The sequence below is a fragment of the Coffea arabica genome, chromosome 2c (genome assembly GCF_036785885.1).
Source record: "Coffea arabica cultivar ET-39 chromosome 2c, Coffea Arabica ET-39 HiFi, whole genome shotgun sequence".
NCBI classification, from domain to species: Eukaryota; Viridiplantae; Streptophyta; class Magnoliopsida; order Gentianales; family Rubiaceae; genus Coffea; species Coffea arabica.
Genome location: NC_092312.1, coordinates 4,325,870 through 4,345,494, shown reverse-complemented (window position 1 = coordinate 4,345,494; position 19,625 = coordinate 4,325,870). Strand labels below are relative to the sequence as shown.

The 19,625-nt window shown below is 36.6% G+C and overlaps 2 protein-coding genes across 8 annotated transcripts; both read right to left on the bottom strand.

Moving 5' to 3' along the window:
- Positions 1-114: 114 nt before the first annotated feature.
- Positions 115-4,720, bottom strand: LOC113725266 (uncharacterized). Of its 3 annotated transcripts, none has more exons than XM_027248333.2 (5): positions 4,102-4,720; positions 2,009-2,942; positions 1,372-1,467; positions 1,000-1,136; positions 115-430 (listed from the first exon to the last, which is right to left on the bottom strand). In XM_027248333.2, exons 1-5 carry the CDS (start codon positions 4,338-4,340, stop codon positions 250-252), a joined length of 1,587 nt encoding a protein of 528 aa, XP_027104134.1. In that variant the 5' UTR covers positions 4,341-4,720; the 3' UTR covers positions 115-249. The 3 variants fall into 3 exon arrangements, with proteins under 3 accessions (XP_027104134.1, XP_071929819.1, XP_071929821.1); XM_072073718.1 differs by lacking the exon at positions 4,102-4,720 and adding an exon at positions 3,091-3,994; XM_072073720.1 differs by lacking the exons at positions 115-430; positions 4,102-4,720 and adding an exon at positions 3,091-4,010 and having other exon boundaries at positions 1,094-1,223.
- Positions 4,721-5,835: 1,115 nt separating this feature from the next.
- On the bottom strand, positions 5,836-18,614 carry LOC113725265 (uncharacterized). 5 transcript variants are annotated; one of them, XM_027248331.2, is made up of 21 exons: positions 18,243-18,614; positions 17,475-17,573; positions 15,628-15,779; positions 15,197-15,269; positions 14,766-14,888; positions 14,190-14,298; positions 13,771-13,850; positions 13,460-13,541; positions 13,005-13,144; positions 12,808-12,918; positions 12,573-12,689; positions 12,379-12,468; positions 11,638-11,691; positions 11,412-11,486; positions 11,110-11,185; positions 10,811-10,910; positions 8,888-8,957; positions 8,246-8,319; positions 7,424-7,536; positions 6,757-7,005; positions 5,836-6,506 (listed from the first exon to the last, which is right to left on the bottom strand). In XM_027248331.2, the coding sequence occupies exons 1-21, from the start codon at positions 18,366-18,368 to the stop codon at positions 6,130-6,132; spliced, it is 2,490 nt and encodes an 829-aa protein (XP_027104132.1). In that variant the 5' UTR covers positions 18,369-18,614; the 3' UTR covers positions 5,836-6,129. The 5 variants fall into 5 exon arrangements, with proteins under 5 accessions (XP_027104132.1, XP_071929815.1, XP_071929816.1 ...); XM_072073714.1 differs by having other exon boundaries at positions 5,836-6,485; positions 18,243-18,512; XM_072073715.1 differs by having other exon boundaries at positions 14,144-14,298; positions 18,243-18,349.
- Positions 18,615-19,625: the final 1,011 nt, after the last annotated feature.

The window sequence follows — 19,625 nt, the reverse complement described above, 5'->3', positions numbered from 1 at the left end:
TTATGGCTTCCAATGCCTTCATGCATAAACCTCTTGGACTCCTCAGCTTATCAGAAACCCAACCGCCACATAAAAACAATCCGTAACAGAAAACTATGGCACAGGTAAGAGATCTACTGCAATATTTTTGACTCGCAATTCTATGGTATAATCTTTCTGCAGCCTTTGCAACATAAACACGAAAATGTAGCCAAACTCGTGCATGTAACATGAATCTATGAACCATGAGAGATACAAGATAGTAGGGTACTATTCTCTCTTGTCCTCTTCAAGATCTTCTCCTAGTCCAAATACATGATCAGATGTAATTGAAGCTTTTCTTTCCTTTCTCTCCAATTTGGTTGCTAAATCTCCAGCTACTTTTACTCCACTGCTGGTCAAGGGTACGCCCTCCTCCTCATCTTCAGCTGTCTCATCTGAGTATGTATATCTGCAGGTCATATTTAATCTCATAAGTAGCTGTTGCTCAAGATAGTCCTCTCCTTAATTTGTGCTGCCTTTAGTGTAGACCAAAATCAAACAGGAAGGGGAAGATTCTTAAAATGAAATCCTTTAAATATTCAGAACGGTGGAGTCAAGTTAGCTCATAAAATCTCATTATTTCATAATTTACAAACTGGAATAATTAAGTGCAAGCTCCAAAGAGATTGATTCAATGATTCACGCACAAAATATTAGCTTTACTTTTTCTGAAGAAATATTTTCTTTAAGAATGCGTAAAAGAACCTAACAAGAAGGAAATTTATTGTCCTCTGCCCCTGAGGGTGTTGTTGAAGAATGGAAAGTATAAAGGGCACCAATATTATCACTTTTTCTTACTGGCCACTTAAATGCATACAAGTTGGAGTGTCATATATGTAGGACATTGAGCAACCTTGTTGCAAAATAACAATGTCTCAACACTCTTCCATCCCAGGATATTGCCCTAAATGCTAAATGCAGCAACACTGACAATTAAAGAAGCAGCAATGAAGAAACAAAAAGTCATTGAAAATTTACCTAGTAGGATTGCGCGATGGTGCCCATAGGACACATATTACTGTCAACAGTAAGTAAGCAAGCAAAGTCCAGAAAGCTGGGATAATCCAGGCTGTTCGCCACAGTTCACTATATGGATCACTTGCATTAAAGTATAACTGAATCACCAAAGGTTAACAATTTTAAGTTTCAGAAGTAACAAAAATCAAATTGCGCGATATACGTATAGCGGAACGTGCATTTACCTACAAGATGAGAAATCTCAGAATCAAAAAAGGGACCGTATGTCTTCTATAAGAAAACTTAGTTAAATTACATATCCTGACAGGTTCTACCAGACAGTGTTTTCAAACAAAAGTAGAACTTTGAGAGAGAGAGAGAGAGAGAGAGTACCTCATAGCCAATCCAAGCAACAGAAAGCAGAACAGATACTGCAAGAGCGTTTGTAAACTTTCGGTAGAGCTCAAGTTTAGCAATGCTCCTTCTAATCTGAGATCAGTAAACAGTTTTAACATAAAAACTAACTTCAGTACTGGCACTTAAATGACAAAAGAAAAGCTACACAATATCAATAATATAAAAAACAGATGTTCTTGCACATACAATAAGCTGCTATACACATTTCTAAAAATTTATACATGTCGCAATCAGAGGCAATAGTTACATTGCAAATGCTGTAATAGATAGGCCAAGGTTGTTAATTAAACATGCATATTGTCAGTGTAAGCTGTTGCTAGAACACCATAATGGACCATAGTCACCATACAGTCAAGTGTCCAAAATAATTTTGCTTCATCACCTTGGAATGGAGGATTTCCCACCACCCACCACATGCGACAGAAGTCAAAGGATTATTTAAGCAAGCAGAACGCATATTGTGGTTAGGGTTACAATTGACTGGAAGCAAAAGCTTTGGCTGTGGTCATCGTGCAATTTGGGATGTGCCATCAAGGGTAATCCAACAGGCAAGAGCATTATACTGAACCTTGATAAACATAATGAAAGTCCAATGCAAAACTATGCCAGTTACCTGAAGTTTCTCCAACGTTTTAGATAATGATGAGAAAATCCAAAGGATAAATGTGGCATCCAAGACAGCCACTGGTAGCACCAAAAATAGCCTTGCTTTCCCAGAAAAATCATTGATATTTCCCAAATGTTCAACGAGCTCAAGGGCTTCTGAAGCCATTAAATATATTATACCAAGAAGAAATACTTTTGAGGTGACGCCACCTAGGGTGGGCCGCATGATGCCATAGCCCATCGAGACCACCAGAAGGAGAAGGCGAGACACAGTCTTTTTGATAGCACTGAAGGAAACAGCCCAAAGGGTAATTGCCATTGGTCTGTAACCAACAGCATTAAAATTTGAATATTCAAAATACCAAAGAGCCATTTCACACATACCCAGACCAATTACAGCAGTTATATGGTAGTGCAGTTGTATTACATCTTTCCAACACTGCACAAACCGAACAAACCAGAATAGACCAAGCACAAGATATGCCAGAGACATAAATCCATAAAATGACATAAGTGGAGCCATCTTCCCAGGTAGATAACCATCAGGGTTATGCCAGACAGTTTTTCCACTAATTAATGTGCCACGGAGCTCTGGATTACAGAACATGAAATATAGATAGTACATCCCAGTTTTGTTGATCTCAACAGTTTTGAGCACCATTGTTGCCTCTTCATTGTTTCCTTCAAAGGAGGTTTGAATTCGCATTGGCCAACCAGGATTATCAGGCTCCTGGCGAATTATAACCTCTCCTAACTTGCAGGATCCATCTTTAGCTAGAGCCGGAGTGCAGCATATAGCATCAGAGTTTATAAAAGAGCCCCCAATCTTGTTCCTGTCCTTCACTTCAACTATGATGGCTTCAACTGTTCCAGTACTCTGCTGCATCTCATTCTGCTTGTTTGCGGCCTCCTTGGTTCGCCTAAAAGAGATGGAGTCAAACCTGAAAACATGTCAAATGAGCCAAATGAATTTTTTAGGGGGAAAAAAAAGAGAAAAAGTCATCATCTCAACCTGCTAAAAGATATTATAAATTCATGCATCAAACTTCAATATTTTCTGAAAGAAGTATTGAGTTGTGTAACTTTTACTTTTTCACAAGAGAAATTGCTGAAGGAGAGAATCTTGGCACACTAACATCATATTCTTCTCGTTCAATTAATGATGCATATATGATATCTGATCGCCGGCAACCTAAAATTAACTCAAGATGCCATCCAATATGTGGCAAAAGACAAGTGTTCAAGTGTTCAAGTGTCCAAGTGTCCTTGTGCTTTTGAACAAGAAATAAAGAAGGGCAATACTTGCCTAATAGAATTGAATCCCTAACTTGCCAACTAAAATTGCACATGATAAGGATTTTATGCCCTTAATTGTCCAAGATTAGATTTTTGCGTGCACAATAATGGTTCGAAAAATTCTCAATGATTTGTTGTCTCCTTTGTTTCAGGATTTATCAGTATGGAAGAATGTAGAGACAGGCAAGGTCAATCAAGCAACTTCACATTCCTGAGCTCCCATCTAAATATCCAGGTTAAGAAGTCAATGCTGCATATGCCACCATTCTCCCTGTCCCAACATCAATCTGTATCATATCTTGTATTACGGGTCAGAAACACTGTCTGATAAATCTTTGACATCCATTATCCAGTTAAATCAACACTTTACTACACAAACCCTCGGATTTCCAAAGAAGCAAACCGTCATAAATTAACCACACAATCGAACTACATTTTCACAGAAACCTTTGAAAAAATGAGAGACAGCAAAATTTTGAAAATCTTGGCTGTTCAACCATAGGAATAATCCGTACGATGAAACAAACAAGAACAAAACGCATCCAATAATAACCCCTTCCTTTAAAATGGAAAATAAAAAAAGAAAATGCCTGTACATCAAGAGCAGTTGAGTTAGAAAACAAGATTGAAACTTTCACAATATGGCACCAGCACACCCAAAAAAGGAAAAGGCTCTTGGAGGGTATTTGTATCTTTTGTCCCTTTTTGGGCCCCGGGGGGGGGGAGGGGGTCGGCATGGGGGGAACAGAGGGTGAAAGAGAATAAAATATGTTTAAAAAAAATTAAAGAAAGAAGCGAATTCACCTGATAAAGGACTTGCCGTCAAGAGGATTACTGGAATCATCAGAAGAGTTTTTCTGAGTGTCACCAACAACCCTTGAAGCATGAAGACCTTCGTTGCCTCCCAGAAAGAAAAAAGAATTATACTGGGGTATGAACGCAGCATTCCTGTACTCATGAATCGAACCCTTTACTCCTGCCATCATCCAATTCACCACCAACAGAAATTCTAGTAATAGCCCAATTCCTACCCTGTTCATCATGCACCTCAGATCAAACAAATGTCTCTCTCGGTATCTCAGTTGCCACCCCTCTCTAGATATGTACAAATCTGATTGATTATTTGATTATAAAGGAATTTGGATAAAATTTTACTGCAAAAGGCCAGTTTTTGGATGCTCAAGAAAGGGGAAGAAAGAGAAAGAGGCAGTTGAAAGAGGAAGATGAAAGTGACAGTCGTTATATTGGTATTTACATGCTCTCACTCTCAGTCGTCTACTGTGTAATAGCAGCGCTGCGGTGCTCTTGTACCCAATTGGGTGCTTGGAGTTAACTTACGAACAACGAAGGTACGGAAGTAATTAAATATAGGATCTGGGAATTCTCTGATTTTGAGTGCTCGAGGGATATATATATATATATATATCCCATTCTGTTTTTGTTACACTTTCTATCAAATTTTACTGCTTGCTTAGACAGGACAAAATTCTATCGTTGAAGTAGTGGAGTCGGCATAGCTTTTGGGCATTAAAACTAGAATCAGTCACTACTATTAAAGACCGAGACCGACCAGCAAGTGAGCTTCACTCGTCTAAGGATAATTGGCCAGTCTATGTGGTGGTTATATATATTTCAATTAAGATTTTGTTTTGTCGTCGAAAATAATAAATACTCCCTCCGTCCCACTTTGTTAGTCTTATTTTCCTTTTTTATCCGTCCCAAATTGTAGTCCACTTTCCCATTAAGAAATATAGTAATCTTTCAAATTGTCTAAAATACCCTTATTAAATATCTTGTTATTAATACATTGTTATTAAATACTAACCCACTACATTGAATACATTGAGCTTTTCCAATACATTGACTACATTGATTAGCATAAGGGTATTTTAGGAAATTATTAATCTAAATTTATGTTTCCAACCAAATTAATTACACTTTCTTAATCTGTGTGAAAAAAAAACCAAAACTAAGAAAACGGGACGGAGGGAGCAGTAGTAATACACAATCAGTTTGGGAGTTACCAAATGACACGATGGGCTTTTCTGAAACGTTAAAACACACGAATAGCAGACACAGTTGTGCTTTTCACATGTTAATATTTATTATTGTTTCGCGCAAATTTTACTAGTGGAATGTCGTCAGTTTCTCGCTTCTCAGCAGAGTGAAAAATGCTGAAGAGAGATCACATGATGCATGTAAAAAGGTCCATCATTGAGTACAAACCCAGCAGCTCTTTCCCCACAGCAATTTGCATGCGCCTCCGCTCTTTGTCGTACCTGCAACATCTCTCTGCCTGCCTTCTGAAACGGGCACAACTTCCCCCTCTTCAGGCGCATTTTCTTGCACTTCTTAATTGCCAAAACCGAAAGATTATGCGCGACGCACGTTAGTGCCGTAGCATCTTCTACTCAATTTAACAATACTGAAAACATCCATCACGTTTAGCAGAGCCATATGTGCTAACAAATATCACACTTTTTTTTTTTTTTTTTTTTGAGAATAAACGAAATCTAGCCGTTAAAAAAACATCACAACTCGCCCAGGAAAGAGATGTATCGATCCTAAATTTAGGTATTGCAAGCTCTTGAACAGTAAAAGTAATACAGTAAGTCAATTAAAAAATGACATTACAATCGCATTTGATGTCTTCCAAAACTAGAGGTACAGCTCATCTTGATCTAGCTACCAAAGTTCGTCATGGTTCAACTGAACTTGAGTTGCCATAAGAGAAAAATGTACACAGCTCCTTTCTGTCTTCAGCATTTCTTACACCCTATGTCCACTTTCATTTCTTAATTTTTTTTTTGGCAATATGATAGAACTGCTAATTTACATCCCAGATGATGTTCGATTTATCCTCTGAGCACCCAATCTTGGAGCAGCAGGCTTCGATCCTCGACCTCTCCCAGCAGATAATGGCTTTGCTCTGGTGGTAGGAGGAGGTGCCGCAATAGCTGCCCAAGGGTCATCATCACCTACAGCGTCACTTGATTTTGTGCTGGGAGGCTTAAAAGAAGTTTTTGGCACTGGGGCAGCAATAGAAGCCCATGGATCATCATCATCATCATCATCATCTACCGTTCCACTTCTTGTTGAGCTCAAAGGTTTGGATGTTGATTTTGGAGCAGGAGCAGCTATCGAACCCCACAAATCATCATCTTCACCTTTGCTCGTCTTTGATGTGCCTTTTGGTTGCAAACTTGTAACTGAATCAAACATAGTGGGCTCAAAGATACAAAATGTGGGCTCAAAGATAACTCTTAAACTCACCAGCACCACCATCAGAAAAACCAATCACTACGTTAATTTTCTTTCCTTTTTATTTGCATTGGGGTGCAAAAGTGGCAATTCACTTGACCAGACAAATTTGTGAATATCAACATCCTTGTACTTCTAACACACAGCTTAGGCTCAAAAAGCACACGATAGAAATGCACAAGAGCAAAGTGTCCTCACCTTGTGGCTTTGGCTGCATGACAGGCCGCTTTTGAGCTGCTTGGATATTCGCAAGCACTGGAGAAGGTTTGGGATCGTCAAGAGGTTCAATGTCATCCCACCCATTCTTTTCATCCTCAAGATCTTCATGAATTCCATTTTCAAGTTCCCCCCATCCATCAGTGGATGTCGGGGAAACTGGTACTGGTTGATTCACTGTATCACTACTGGAACTTTTGTGCATTGGGTTTAGACTTGCACTCTCCATCACTGCATTGATCATCATGAATCAACATCAGACCTTTTGTCAAACATTAACACCACCATATAGCTTTAGAAAATGAAATTCACCTAAGTAATCAAGAGTAATTTTAGACTTTCTCAAATTTTGCCACAACCCACAAACTCACTTAAACCACATACTACCAATTTCATTTTGCCTGCTCAATTTTTATATATGGGCCTAAATGTGCACTAACACACAACTTTTCTCCTGGTTTGGATGCATCTTCCACTCGCACCTTTCTTTCGACCCCTATTTTCAATGTAACCTCCAAACCTATTGCATTTTCTCTTCAATGACACAACAGATGAGGTTCCCAAAGATCAACTTATAAACCAACAAACGCATTGACAAACCATATAAGCAATTTTTATCACCCAAAGAAATCTTTATTGGAGATCCAACCTGAGGTATTGGAGGCGGCGGAACTAATAGGTGCACTTGTGTTTGTGTTTGCAGAAGGAAGATGAGCCTGTTCCGTAGGTTTGCCTTTCAGAGTCAAGGAGCTCATGGCCCATCTGCATCACAAAGGTGATATTGGATGTGAACAGAAGATCCCTAAATGAATAAATGCATGTGGAAATCATTGTCATTGACACAAAATATATTAATGTTACGTCATAAAATCACAAGGGAATGCAAGCTCTCAATAATATAAAGACCAAAAGAAATCCAGTATGACCTAAGCAAGCTACAGCTCAATAGGAACGGAAACAAAGAGGTTTCCTAGATCAAATAAAATAATTACACTCTCTTAAGATATTATTCCCCATCAGTGTATAATAGAATGTGATAAGCAAAAGCCGGTAAGAGGCAATCAAGAAACCATACTTGTCTAAAGCTATGAAAAAACTAGATTAGCAAACAGAAAAGAATAAGCTACAAGAGGACTTGCATTTAAGCTTGGAAATATCTATCCACAAGAAAGTCTCAAGCATGAAATTATTCACAAAATTGGATCCGTATCACAATTAAAAATCAGCTACAGAGATAACATCAGGGGCCATTCGCAATCCATAACAAGTAAAGATGCCAATCATGACCTGGCCTATAAAATAAGATTAGCTCTAAGCAAGCATCACAAGCCCATAAAATCACCAATTCCAAAGATGCTGCTTAACAAATTAAATTAGAAAAAGAAAAGAAATGCTTCCGCACAAATGAAAAGAAATCTAAGTTATGGAGGAAAAACATTAAACTAAATAACAAACTTCAAAATTTACATACCCAAGTAAACCTGCATTTCCAGGAATCTGTGAAATTCCAGTGCTTGCCGCCCCAGTGTTGTCCCCAGCATTAGCCTATAAAGTACCACAGAGACTATCAGTACCAAGTCAACAAATGTATGCAAACATAAAACATTGTGGTTAAATAACAACGAAACATATATTTCATTGTGAGCTGGACTCGACATCCCAGGCTAAAATTTAACCGCGCAGAACCAAGAGTTAAGTGCATATAAATGCCAGGAAGAATGCTAAGTGGAAAACCTGCAAGCAAGCCCCAAAATTTAAGACAATGATGTCCATTTGTAACTTAAGGCACAAGCTCATACATAGGCAGTAGAGACAGATATGTGACTAAAACACATCCAAAGGTCTGCATGCTAATAGATTGAACTTGCGCAGAAATTTAACATCTTCATCAACATAGTTAACAGATGCTTGTTTGGTAGTACTATAAAAAAAAATCTTTAATCAGATGGCAAGGAGATCATCTTAGAGTTATGGCAAAAAAAGGGTGAAACAAGTGCTCTAAATCAAACATTTCGTGCAATTGGAAAATATTTGCATCGATTGAGCTCTTCCCAGACACAATTCACAATCTATAAATGACACAAGTAAAATGAATAAAATTCATAATACAAACCTTTTGAAGATATTGTTTCACTAATTGCAAAAATTGCTCAACAGCTTGGAATGCCTTTGATTGAACATCACTGCACCAAAAGGAAAGATAAACAATTTCCAAGACATGATTATAAAGTATGAAATACCATTTACCAACTAAAGCAAGAATACATGAAACAGAGAACATGAGCACCGAAAAGTATGAAATATGTTGGCAACTCAAGCATGTGATTTCACACAGAAAACTGTGTAAGGACTAAGGTGGAACTCCGAGGATGCAAGTTGGTCCAGAATCACCTTATAAAAGTAGTTCAAGGTTCCTATTTTTTTGCATGTTCAGCTTGTTCAATAGCAATCCCAGAAAAAAAAATTCAAATCATTTTATGGGTTGACCTCCACTTCGTATCCTGTCATAGAACTATTGAAGTCAGTTGTCCTTACACATTGTCTCCAATATTTCAGTCAGATGTATTCCATATGGTTGCCCTCCATTTCATATGCGGTCATATTCGTCCTTACATGCTCTGGCTCCATATTTCAGCCAGATGCATGCCATCAAACTAGAGCACTGATTGCACTCATTAAGCGCATCTTAACCACCATAAGAATTCCTACTAGAAGGAAAATATCCAACTCATTCTTCTATCAGTCAATACTTCAATTACTCTGATAAAAGACTTTTCTTCATCCCAATTTTGTGACAGCGCTTTCTCTCTGTCAGAATAAGCTAAGATCCTCTAAAGAACAGGAGAAAATGGAAAGAAATCATATAAATAAATAAATAACCATCTCCAGTCCTGAATAACTAGGAAAACTTACATGTCAAGACAAGTAAAGAGACACACTCTTTAATTCGATTGCTAGTGCACCGTGAGCTTAAGTAATTAATTAGCCTTGCAGTCATAGGCCTACCAACCAGCTCTCATAAGCCTATGCACGCTAAGAGATCTAATAATGATGAAACGCTTCAAAATGAAACCATGGATCTCCAAGTTTAGCAAATAAAAGACATTAGTAATAAAATTTGTTCCTCTTGTTTGGTTCTCAACAAGAAGGAAACATAAGCAAAAGACATTTTTAAAATTTGTTCCTGCCACCATCCACCCTCTCAAAAGATTTTTTCCCTCAGCATGCAAAAGACACTTCTAATCTCTCTTCAATTTTTTCTTCCTATTCCTGTTTTTCCGTTTGGTAACCCTTTCAAGAATTGCCATAAATTATATATGACAAGGAAACAGAAATCCCACCTAATATTTTTTTCAGATTTGGAGAGCATCTGGAATAACTAATGAATTACAACTCTATTGTACCACAATTGGTGCATTGATTTTTGCAGCGTTAATGCTTTTTGCTGGTTGGTTTCATTATCATAAAGCAGCTCCAAAATTGGCTTGGTTTCAAGAAGTAGAATCTATGTTGAATCACCATTTAGCGGGGCTACTAGGACTTGGGTCTCTCTCTTGGGCAGGACATCAAGTACATGTATCTTTACCGATTAACCAATTTCTAAACGCTGGAGTAGATCCTAAAGAAATACCACTTCCTCATGAATTTATCTTTTGGGTAGTCCATTATCTTAAAACAGCAGCTATCAGTCTTCCCAAGTAAAAGGTTATAAGGCAGATGGAAAGAACACACTATCATAAACATAATTCTACATATTATCAAACAAGAGATCTTAAAAGAGATTGCCTCTTCTACAACACTATGTCTAGGCTTCATAATATGCTCTTCCAAGTCAAGATGCTAGATTAGCTTGCATAGTGCTGGAAATTTCAAGGTTTATTCAACGTGAACTAGTCAAAGTCAAATGATATTTGTGTATGAAAGGCAACATAATCATCAAATTTTCAATAGAAACAGCTCAACAAACAAATATAAAATTTGATAGAGGAAAAAAAAAATTAAGCTAATAGTTACAAATAAGAAGGAAGAAAGGTACCTGTCGGGATCAATAGTCAATACGACAATATTAGGCAAAATCCGAGTTGCGATCTCAGTCACATCATAATAAGAGCTGGTTGCACATAAAGCCATGATACCTGGCACCCACAAAATCTCCTTGTTAATTTACATTTATTTTCATCTACATAAAGAAGAGGGCAAGGAAGAGCAACATTTTGAAAAACAATTCAAATCCTAGCACCCGGTAGGACATGGACACTAGAACAGCACCAAAATTTGCCCAGAAATATCATTTCCCAAAATAATAATAATAATAATAAGAGGGAGTTATTCCACCTGCTCCTCGGGCTGGTGAAAATGTGTCATGCAAAGCACGAACTGTAAAGGCATTTATCAGAACTCTTTTCCTCGTCTGCGACAAGTCAATCCATCAGAAAGAGCATTTCATATACTAAACAGCCCAAAAATGTGCCTGATAAGTAAATAAGTAATGATTAATGCCATCAACTTTGTTAATGGGAAAACAAATTCATGTCTTCATAGAAGTCTACCAGCAAACCCAAGCTCAATCATATCTACTACAAACAAATATAAAGATTTTCAACCACAACAAAAAATCATAGCAACTCTTAACTGACCCCTTCATTGAGATAGCTGGCAATGTTTCCAAGCAGTATGGTAGTATTCGTTCTGATCGCCGGTTCTTCGTCAACCTTCATCAGTTCCGAAAGATTAAGAAACAAGCCACCAAGGGCATAAACAAGAAAAAATGATTCCACATGAAGCTAAGACACATCTATAACCACCAAGATGAAAGCATAGGAGAAGCAAGCTATAACTCAAATAGTCATGCTTTTGAAATACCTGTAGCTTTGACAGATACTTCAGCAAGGATCCTGAGATGGTGCGATGAGATAGCTGCATATAAAGAACCATAAAAGGTATAAGCAATCTTTTACACACCAATTTTCAAATTAAGCACACTTTCTGCTAAACTGACAAGTTAGTTAGAAACATTTGGTATCAAAGAACTAAATTGTACTCTCTAGAGCCTTGAACAAGTAGTCAACTAAACAAGTTTATGGAAACTGTGCTAATGTTAAGCATGTTAATCCACCCAACATGATCATAACTTCCTTTGCAGCTATTCAATACCTATCTACTTTGGAATGAAAAGAAAATTTCAAATGCAAAATTGGTCAGACCAACAAACATCGGTAAAGAATAGACAAACAATTTTCAGTATTCCAGGGTAAAAATCTTACACTATCAATCCAAACACATGATTAATTTTCTCATGATTATGAAACACATTACAACTAGTTATTAATTGAAATAAAAGCTATTAAGAAATCTACCTATTATTGTGGATTGCATACTGTTGCTTACAACACCTTTTTTTTGTTTTGTTTTGTTGTTGGGGGGGGGTGTTGGGGGGAGAAAAAAGTCTCTTAATTCCAGACATAAAAGGTTACTAGCGTGCAACTATTTCAGTAATTATTTAAAGGACTAAATACAGACATCTCAAGTGTCAAAAGTGGGCAGTATAAGAGGCTAAAATCAATTTAGTTGTAATTACAGCAGAAAATTCAAGCTATGACATACCTTTGGAGCCAGAATTAGCATAGATTTAAGTGTCAATTCCCTTAAAAAAGCAGAGGTATCAGAGAAGCCAGTAGCCACATGAGGATAAACCTGACCAAGAAAATTTGTCAGCAAATTACACTTTCAGATTTACTGCAAGAATAAATCATGTTGCTATTGACGGAAGGAGGATAATCAAATTACTCATGCCATACTTGTTCATCAACAATTTGTGTAGATAATGATTCCCCATATTGATCAATATGCTGCAATAATCCAACTCTAATTGCTCGGTCATTAGAGGCAAATAGTTTAACAACCGTTGGTACAACCTACAATTCAAACCAGGAGAATTAAACTGACGAGATCTACAAGCTGGTATGCAGAGGACAGTGCATAGAAATGTGAGCACAAGGCAACAAGTTACAACAAAGATAATAAGAGTGCAACCTTGGAACTAAATTCTTCGGTAGAAAGCCAGGATCCCATTTTCAGGAATGCTGTCAAAGCAGGTGCAGCGGCAGAACCAAACTCTAAAGCTGAAGCCAGTAAAGGAAGCAACTACAGGAACCAAAAAATAATACGATAAATTCCAAAGAAAGCCCATAAACGGGATCTGAATGAAACCAATAAAAAGCTTCCAATACCTTTTTTAAGACAATCTCACGAGGAAGCTGCTCTGCCAAATTAGGAAGCTTACGGAAAAACGTATCCTTTTCAACGCTATCCTTCAGATTAAGAATTTCCATGAAATGTATAGTCTCAACCAACTTGTTCTGGAAATATTCTGCAAAGAGAACAAGTAGCACTTCTGAGAGTGGATAAATCCATGGAAAAAATTGTAATACTGAAGATTTACATCACAATGATCAAATATCCCAAAAATGATGCTAACTATATTCCAGTACAGCAATAAACTACCCTTATATCCACTTTCGTTTTAACCTACTTTGCCTATCTAATTGAAAACTTAACACAAGAATCACTCCTCCTAGGTTTTTTTCAATTCATAGCCAGTAGAAATGTGTAAGAATATTAATTTAAAAATTGGAATCAAATTATTAGAGACAAACTGAGGGTGAAGCAGAAAATGGAGACCAACCACTATTCTCCAGAAGCTTGGATGCATTTAACCTGCGAGAGGGTGCAGAACTCAAAAGCCGCTGATAATCTGGAAGTAGAGACTGTGAGAAAGGAAAATAAGAATAGCATATGGAAAAAAAATTCAAATCACAGGAAGTTTAAGCAACCTATGCACAATTTCCAAATAGCAACCATCCAATAGGTTAGATGTAGGCATAAAAAGGGACAGAAAAAAACTAAGTAGAGTATCAAGGAAATTTGGAAGCATTACATAAAATCATAGAATCATATTTCACAGAAAATCATAGAATCATATTTGAAGTGATTTACCTTTGGAATTGAAGCAGTGTTACGCAGCTCATCTTGTTTACCCAACTTTGTACCAGAAAAGAGTTCATAAATAAAACAGCCTAGTCCAAAAAATAAAAAGAAGGAAGGAAGAAGAATGAATTGCAATTAGAAACAAAGAGGTACAGATAACAAAAACCTGTCTAAGATTAGTCAAACAGCAAATGGGATGATAACTATTTTTAAGATGCAATAAAAAGCTGAAAACTACTTTTAAGATAACTTCTTTGTCCACCAGAACTAAGAAGTGGTCAAAAAAATCAGTCTGATGACAGTAGAAGCTTTACAAAATTACCATTTCAAGAGAAAGAGGTTCTCTAACATTAAAGCCAACTCCGAATTTTTATGTCCTTACCAATCTCAAAGCTGTTTAATTGCTGAGAAGCAGGGAAAGTCCTTACCCAGACCCCAAGAATCAAGAGCCCAAGGTGGAGATTTTCTGATTGTTGCCCAGTCAGACTTTTGCAACTCCATTGGTTTGTATTGTGAACCAATAAGCCACTCATATTGCTATACAAAAATGAATAAAAATCAATATGAAAACATTTATACACAAATCTCACATATGTACAAGCAATTAAAACCAGTTAATAGTCACATGAAATAGCAAGTTTGGCCAAATTTGAAAATATCCTTAAAGTGGCCAACTGCTAACACTTTGGCATGAAAAGAATGATCTTAACAAGAAAAGAATATTAAAAAGCTGCACCAAAATGTATAACCATATAACTGTTTGGATCAAGTTGACCCAAACAAAAAATTGGGATACATGATTCCTCAATTATTGCTTTAGTAGTCTACAATTGGCATGAATTAATCCTTATGGTGACTTTATAGTTGCTATTGGTATCCTCTAATAAATTACCCATAGACTGGATACTATCTGAAGCAATTCTGAGTGCATATATTACTAATATAATAAAGAAGATACAAAATTATACTGTAACCAATTATCTTCATTCAAGCCCATCACATACCAGCATTGGTCCAGTAGAAATTTCATTACTCCCATCAAACTCAGAAAGAACATCGAAGGCATGCAGTTTCCAGTCCAAAGTTTCTGTAACAACAACACTAGCCATACAAACATTACCATGAACCTGCACAAACAGGAAAACAGTTAAAAATGGGAACTTACAGAAGACACCAAAACAAGAATCTCAGTTAGGACAACATATAAGAAATAAATTGAAAAGCATCCACAGGAACCACAGCAGCAGTTTTTACAAGTTCTTATATTACAAAAGATGATATCTAATCCTCCAAATCATAAAAACAGAATTTTCGAGTTCCAAGAAAACAGTAAAACGCTTCGATGCATATAATTTGCATCAAGCAGTTCAACTTGAAACAAATATTTACAGGGGAAATAAGAGGAAAACTTCAAGCAATGTGTACATATACTTACTAATTTGCAGTCATTATTCAAGAAGCTAACAGCTTTAGCTATCCGGTGCAGCCCCCACGCAAAATATTCATCTCTGCCAACAGATTAAGGTAGAAGTATACCAATAAAAGACTTGTAAACGAGTCATTAAAATCAAACAAGCATTCTGTCTGCTATGCAGTAGAAGAATTAATAGTGAATAGTCTAGAGGTTAGAAGACAAAGGACAAGTATTTGGTCCTCATAGAAGTGTTACAAAGTGCAAATAGAAACTGAAAGTCAGATGATACCTGATATTCAGAGACTATATAAACAACTACAGGCAAGCAGCATGAAAAGCATAAAAATGACCATAAAAGAAATCATGCGATTGGAAATGATGAACACCTGTACCTCTAGGCATTGAAAATGTAACAAGAAACAGGCATTAATCAGCCCCATTAAAATATATACCTTTGGCTACCTTTTAATGCTAATTCCTTGATCTTCTCTGACAGGGGCATTACAGGCTCCGTGACTATGTAGATGGTAACCTTAGTGGTAGAACCATCAACAGTCTCAGCCTCGGAGCTGTGAAGAAATGATAGAATATTTGGATGCCGGACCTGAAAGAGAAGTAAACAGAAGTAGATTATAGCTCTACACACCTTAGATCCTATGCAGGCAAAAAACTCAAGGTAGAAAGAATCTTCTGAAAATTTACAACATTACTTATAGTCAATAGCAACATTTGGTGCGGTTTCTTCCACCTCCAGAAACATATCCATCACTTTTCTAATGTATGACTATAAAACAAGCACCAACATTGGCAAAATAGATGAATGGGATTAGACAGTAGACAATTTCCACCAAAAGACCTATTGCTTTTTCTCAGCTTCTCTCTTCTGATGCATAAGTCCACAGACAAGTACATAAATCCTCATTTAAACACAAAACTTCTGAAAGAAGAACAATTTGACTTCAGTCAGATTCCAGCAAATAACACCTCGTCTGAAGGCTTTTTATTAGAACAGGAGTAGACTAAGACCCAAAACATATGTGCTAGTTTCCTGCTATGTGATACTACATGCATATAATTGACTGCCTACCCTCATCTTAGCGACTCTGATCTCAACCCATGCAGATACCAGTGCTGCCGCAAAAGCTCATATCTACTGAAGAATATAGCCTAAAATACTTGTGCATAATTTGCCTCAATCAACACTATACAGAGAAGAGAGTTCTATGAACTAATGTATCACTAAAGAAGAAACTTAGTTTTCAATCGTCAATGTTGTTGCAAATAAGAGCAATTTCTAATAAATTTGCACTGCACTGACATGCTGTCAGCAGCAATGTCATTTTCATTCAAAAGACGAGACTGAATAGGGGAAAGATGCGTACAGTGTTTTCTTTCACAGATATGAAAGTATGTTTTCCAATTGTTGGTTCACATAATTGCTCTATTGGAAAATTTCTTCAGTTGCTTAAAATATTCACTACTGATTTTTACTTAGTAAATAAATAAGAGCCATAATAAAACAAAGATAGTAGATGTAATCCAGCTCCACCAATACACCTGCTTTCAAATGAGGGCAAGGCAAAATAAAAAAAAATAAGAAAATTGAACAAGGAATTGAAACAGCGCCCAAAATGTGAAGATGAAAGTATGCATATTATGGATGGACAATAAGCTGCTTTTGAAGTTTATATCATTAAAACAGAAACAGAAAGAATCAACTAAAAATGTTTGGCATCTTTGCATCAACAGTATGCAATACCATTACAACCAGTCTAAAGGAGACTACAAAAACCAAAATCACTGGCTGCATCATCTTTGCATCAACATGACAATTTGAAATTTGTAAGATTATATCAGGTTGAATATCAACTGAATGAAATCAGATGTACTATGGAAAAAAAGGAACTCAAAGCATCAGGTAAAAGGTTAACAAAAACAAACTAACCATTGTTACCTTCCACCTAAACCAGTTATTACAGTTGATATCAAACAGCTCATTTTGTCCTTAACATGCCCATAAAATCACATTCCTATTTGATTGGGACGAGTGGGAGTAAGCATTTTTTACTGTTAAAATATTCTTGCCAAGTTTTCCATGAGAAACAATATCAGAGAGCAGAAGGAAATACTGCCATAATCATAATTTGGTTACAGATTAAAAGACACTAAATAATGTATGTCAGCAGAAGATCAAATGTCTTTATAAGAACCTTAACTCCATAATAGGGAGTTCAACTTTGCATTATTAATCAAACCAGAGAACTGAAAATGCACACTGAAACATATCATGAAGACATACCGTACGTAATCGCTTGACACCATTGCGACCAGCAGCCAAATGCCCGTCATTTGCATTATTTCCTTGAAGAGAAAATATTGACACGGGAGCCCCATCCTCCTGTTAGATTCAGAGAACAAATACTTGAAAATAATAGCCAGAAGCTTATCAACTTCAACAAACAGCAACTGTAGCTAAAGCTTAAAAAAAAATTACACAAGACTTTGGCATCGCACATATATGACTCATTACAATGATAGGCCACCAATGTACACATCCATGTGCGTACAGTCAGTTTCCCCAAGTACAGACTACCAACCTCAGGCAAAGGTCGAAGACAATTGCTCATGGAAAAGAGAACTCATGAATTGGGACCATGAAAGACAAACTGACAGAGAAAGGCCTTAACATTCCGTAATCATCTCTATTAACTGAGAGAGAAAGGCTAGCAGAAACCGACATATCTAGACTAACACAGACTATTATCAACAAATCTCAGCACCTTCTTCATAATTCTCACCTAGACTAATAAAAAATCGAGCCATGATTTAACATTCAGATTCCAAGCAATAATACCAAATACAGAGAAATTAAGAGAGATCAAACCAAAACCCTAGAAGATATGAGTAAAAACATCTGAGATCACAAATTGACTAATGTAAAGTAGAAACTAAAGTAACCGGAAAAAAAAAAAAAAAAAAAAGATCACACAAGCAGATACCTAGGAATATGTAATAGCGTGAAATATAATCCAATAAAATGGTAATGGAAAGGAAGAGGAAATTGGACCTTGGAAGTGCCGCGAAAGTGAACCCAAGAACCCCAATCAGAGGAATAAGGTTCGCCGATGTTGTACGGCAGATCTTTAGGGCCTGTAGCAGATCCGACCACCACTCCTTTCAAGAATTTCAACATCTTTTCTCTACTTTCTGCGATCTATATATCTATCTTTCCTCGAGTTCGGAAAAGAGGGCTGGGGGCTGTGGATATACGGACAGAGTCCGGGACAGGGGAGAAAGCGGGATTAACAGAACCGGACGAAAACCGGTAATTTTGATATGCTGCTTAGATCGGGTGTTTCGCGACCTACGGCGGATGGTGCGCCTTCGATCAACCTTGGTTAACGCAAGTAGATACCAGAGTCCCAGACCACTGGCAGCCCGAATCAGCAAGGCAAGGACGTGAAATATTTTATTTCAAAAAATAATGAAATTCACCGACTTAAAATATTTACAACTTCACATTTAAAATAGTGACTTTGTATCCCTCATAAAATTAAATCGATAAATTTTTATACCAATCTAGATTTTCGAATCTTAAATTTATTATGTGACTGACAAATGATTATATTGTAGCTAAATAGATAACCCTATTTATATGAGCAAAATGATTATATTCTATTTATAGCTAAATAGATAACCCTATTTATATTTATTTTCGATTCTAAAAAGTATGATTTGACTTAAACTATATTCATTTTTTTCCTCAAAAAGTAGGATTGGAGTCATTGGACCTAAGCCATATTCATTATTAGCACTAAAAAAGTGGGATCCAATTTTTTTTTTTTTTTTTACATAAAATATGACTGCAAGTGGATTATATGGTGATTTTATCTGAAAAATATGACAACTTATTATGTCTAAAAAAAATTCCACTCAATCTGAAACACACTGACTTATATATACGATAGACATAAATTATAAGATATTTCATATTTTCTGACACTAAAATATAAATTTCTATTTAAAATGGAGCCCTCTAGTCTGCACATATGCAACAATTACTAGTTATATTAGTGACATAAATGGATGAATCTGCCATAATACATGAAACCCTCCATTTTCCCTTATTTGAGTTTCGCCCATGAAAGAAGTGCAAATATTTTTGACAGCTTTAAAATTGAAAGTGGTAATTGGACGAAATGAGGAGAAGCGGACCTATAAGCACTCAATTGAGACGTCAAGAGTGCAAAGAGAAATTATTTGCTTCCCTCTCCCAGAATTGAAGCGAACCTTCCACAGAGACAATAAAAAAACTAAGGTCATGCATGTACTATTTTAAAATTGGCATCCACAATTAGATGTAGATGCTAAATGGTATAGCAGTCTGTATCTTGTATTGTGAGAAAAGTACGCTATAATAAAATAAAATCGGGCAATAACGTAACATCTT

Excerpts from the sequence above, each read along its gene's own strand:
- LOC113725265 (XM_027248331.2), bottom strand. The coding sequence starts at position 18,368 with ATGTTGAAATTCTTGAAAGGAGTGGTGGTCGGATCTGCTACAGGCCCT. Across the intron at positions 10,911-11,109 it reads TTCACCAGCCCGAGGAGCAG|GTATCATGGCTTTATGTGCA; the intron begins GTGGAATAACTC and ends TGTGGGTGCCAG. Across the intron at positions 7,006-7,423 it reads CGCCGCCTCCAATACCTCAG|TGATGGAGAGTGCAAGTCTA; the intron begins GTTGGATCTCCA and ends TGATCAATGCAG.
- LOC113725266 (XM_072073718.1), bottom strand. The coding sequence starts at position 3,350 with ATGTGCAATTTTAGTTGGCAAGTTAGGGATTCAATTCTATTAGGCAAG. Across the intron at positions 1,468-2,008 it reads AAACGTTGGAGAAACTTCAG|ATTAGAAGGAGCATTGCTAA; the intron begins GTAACTGGCATA and ends TACTGATCTCAG. Across the intron at positions 1,137-1,371 it reads TTGCTTGGATTGGCTATGAG|TTATACTTTAATGCAAGTGA; the intron begins GTACTCTCTCTC and ends TTGGTGATTCAG.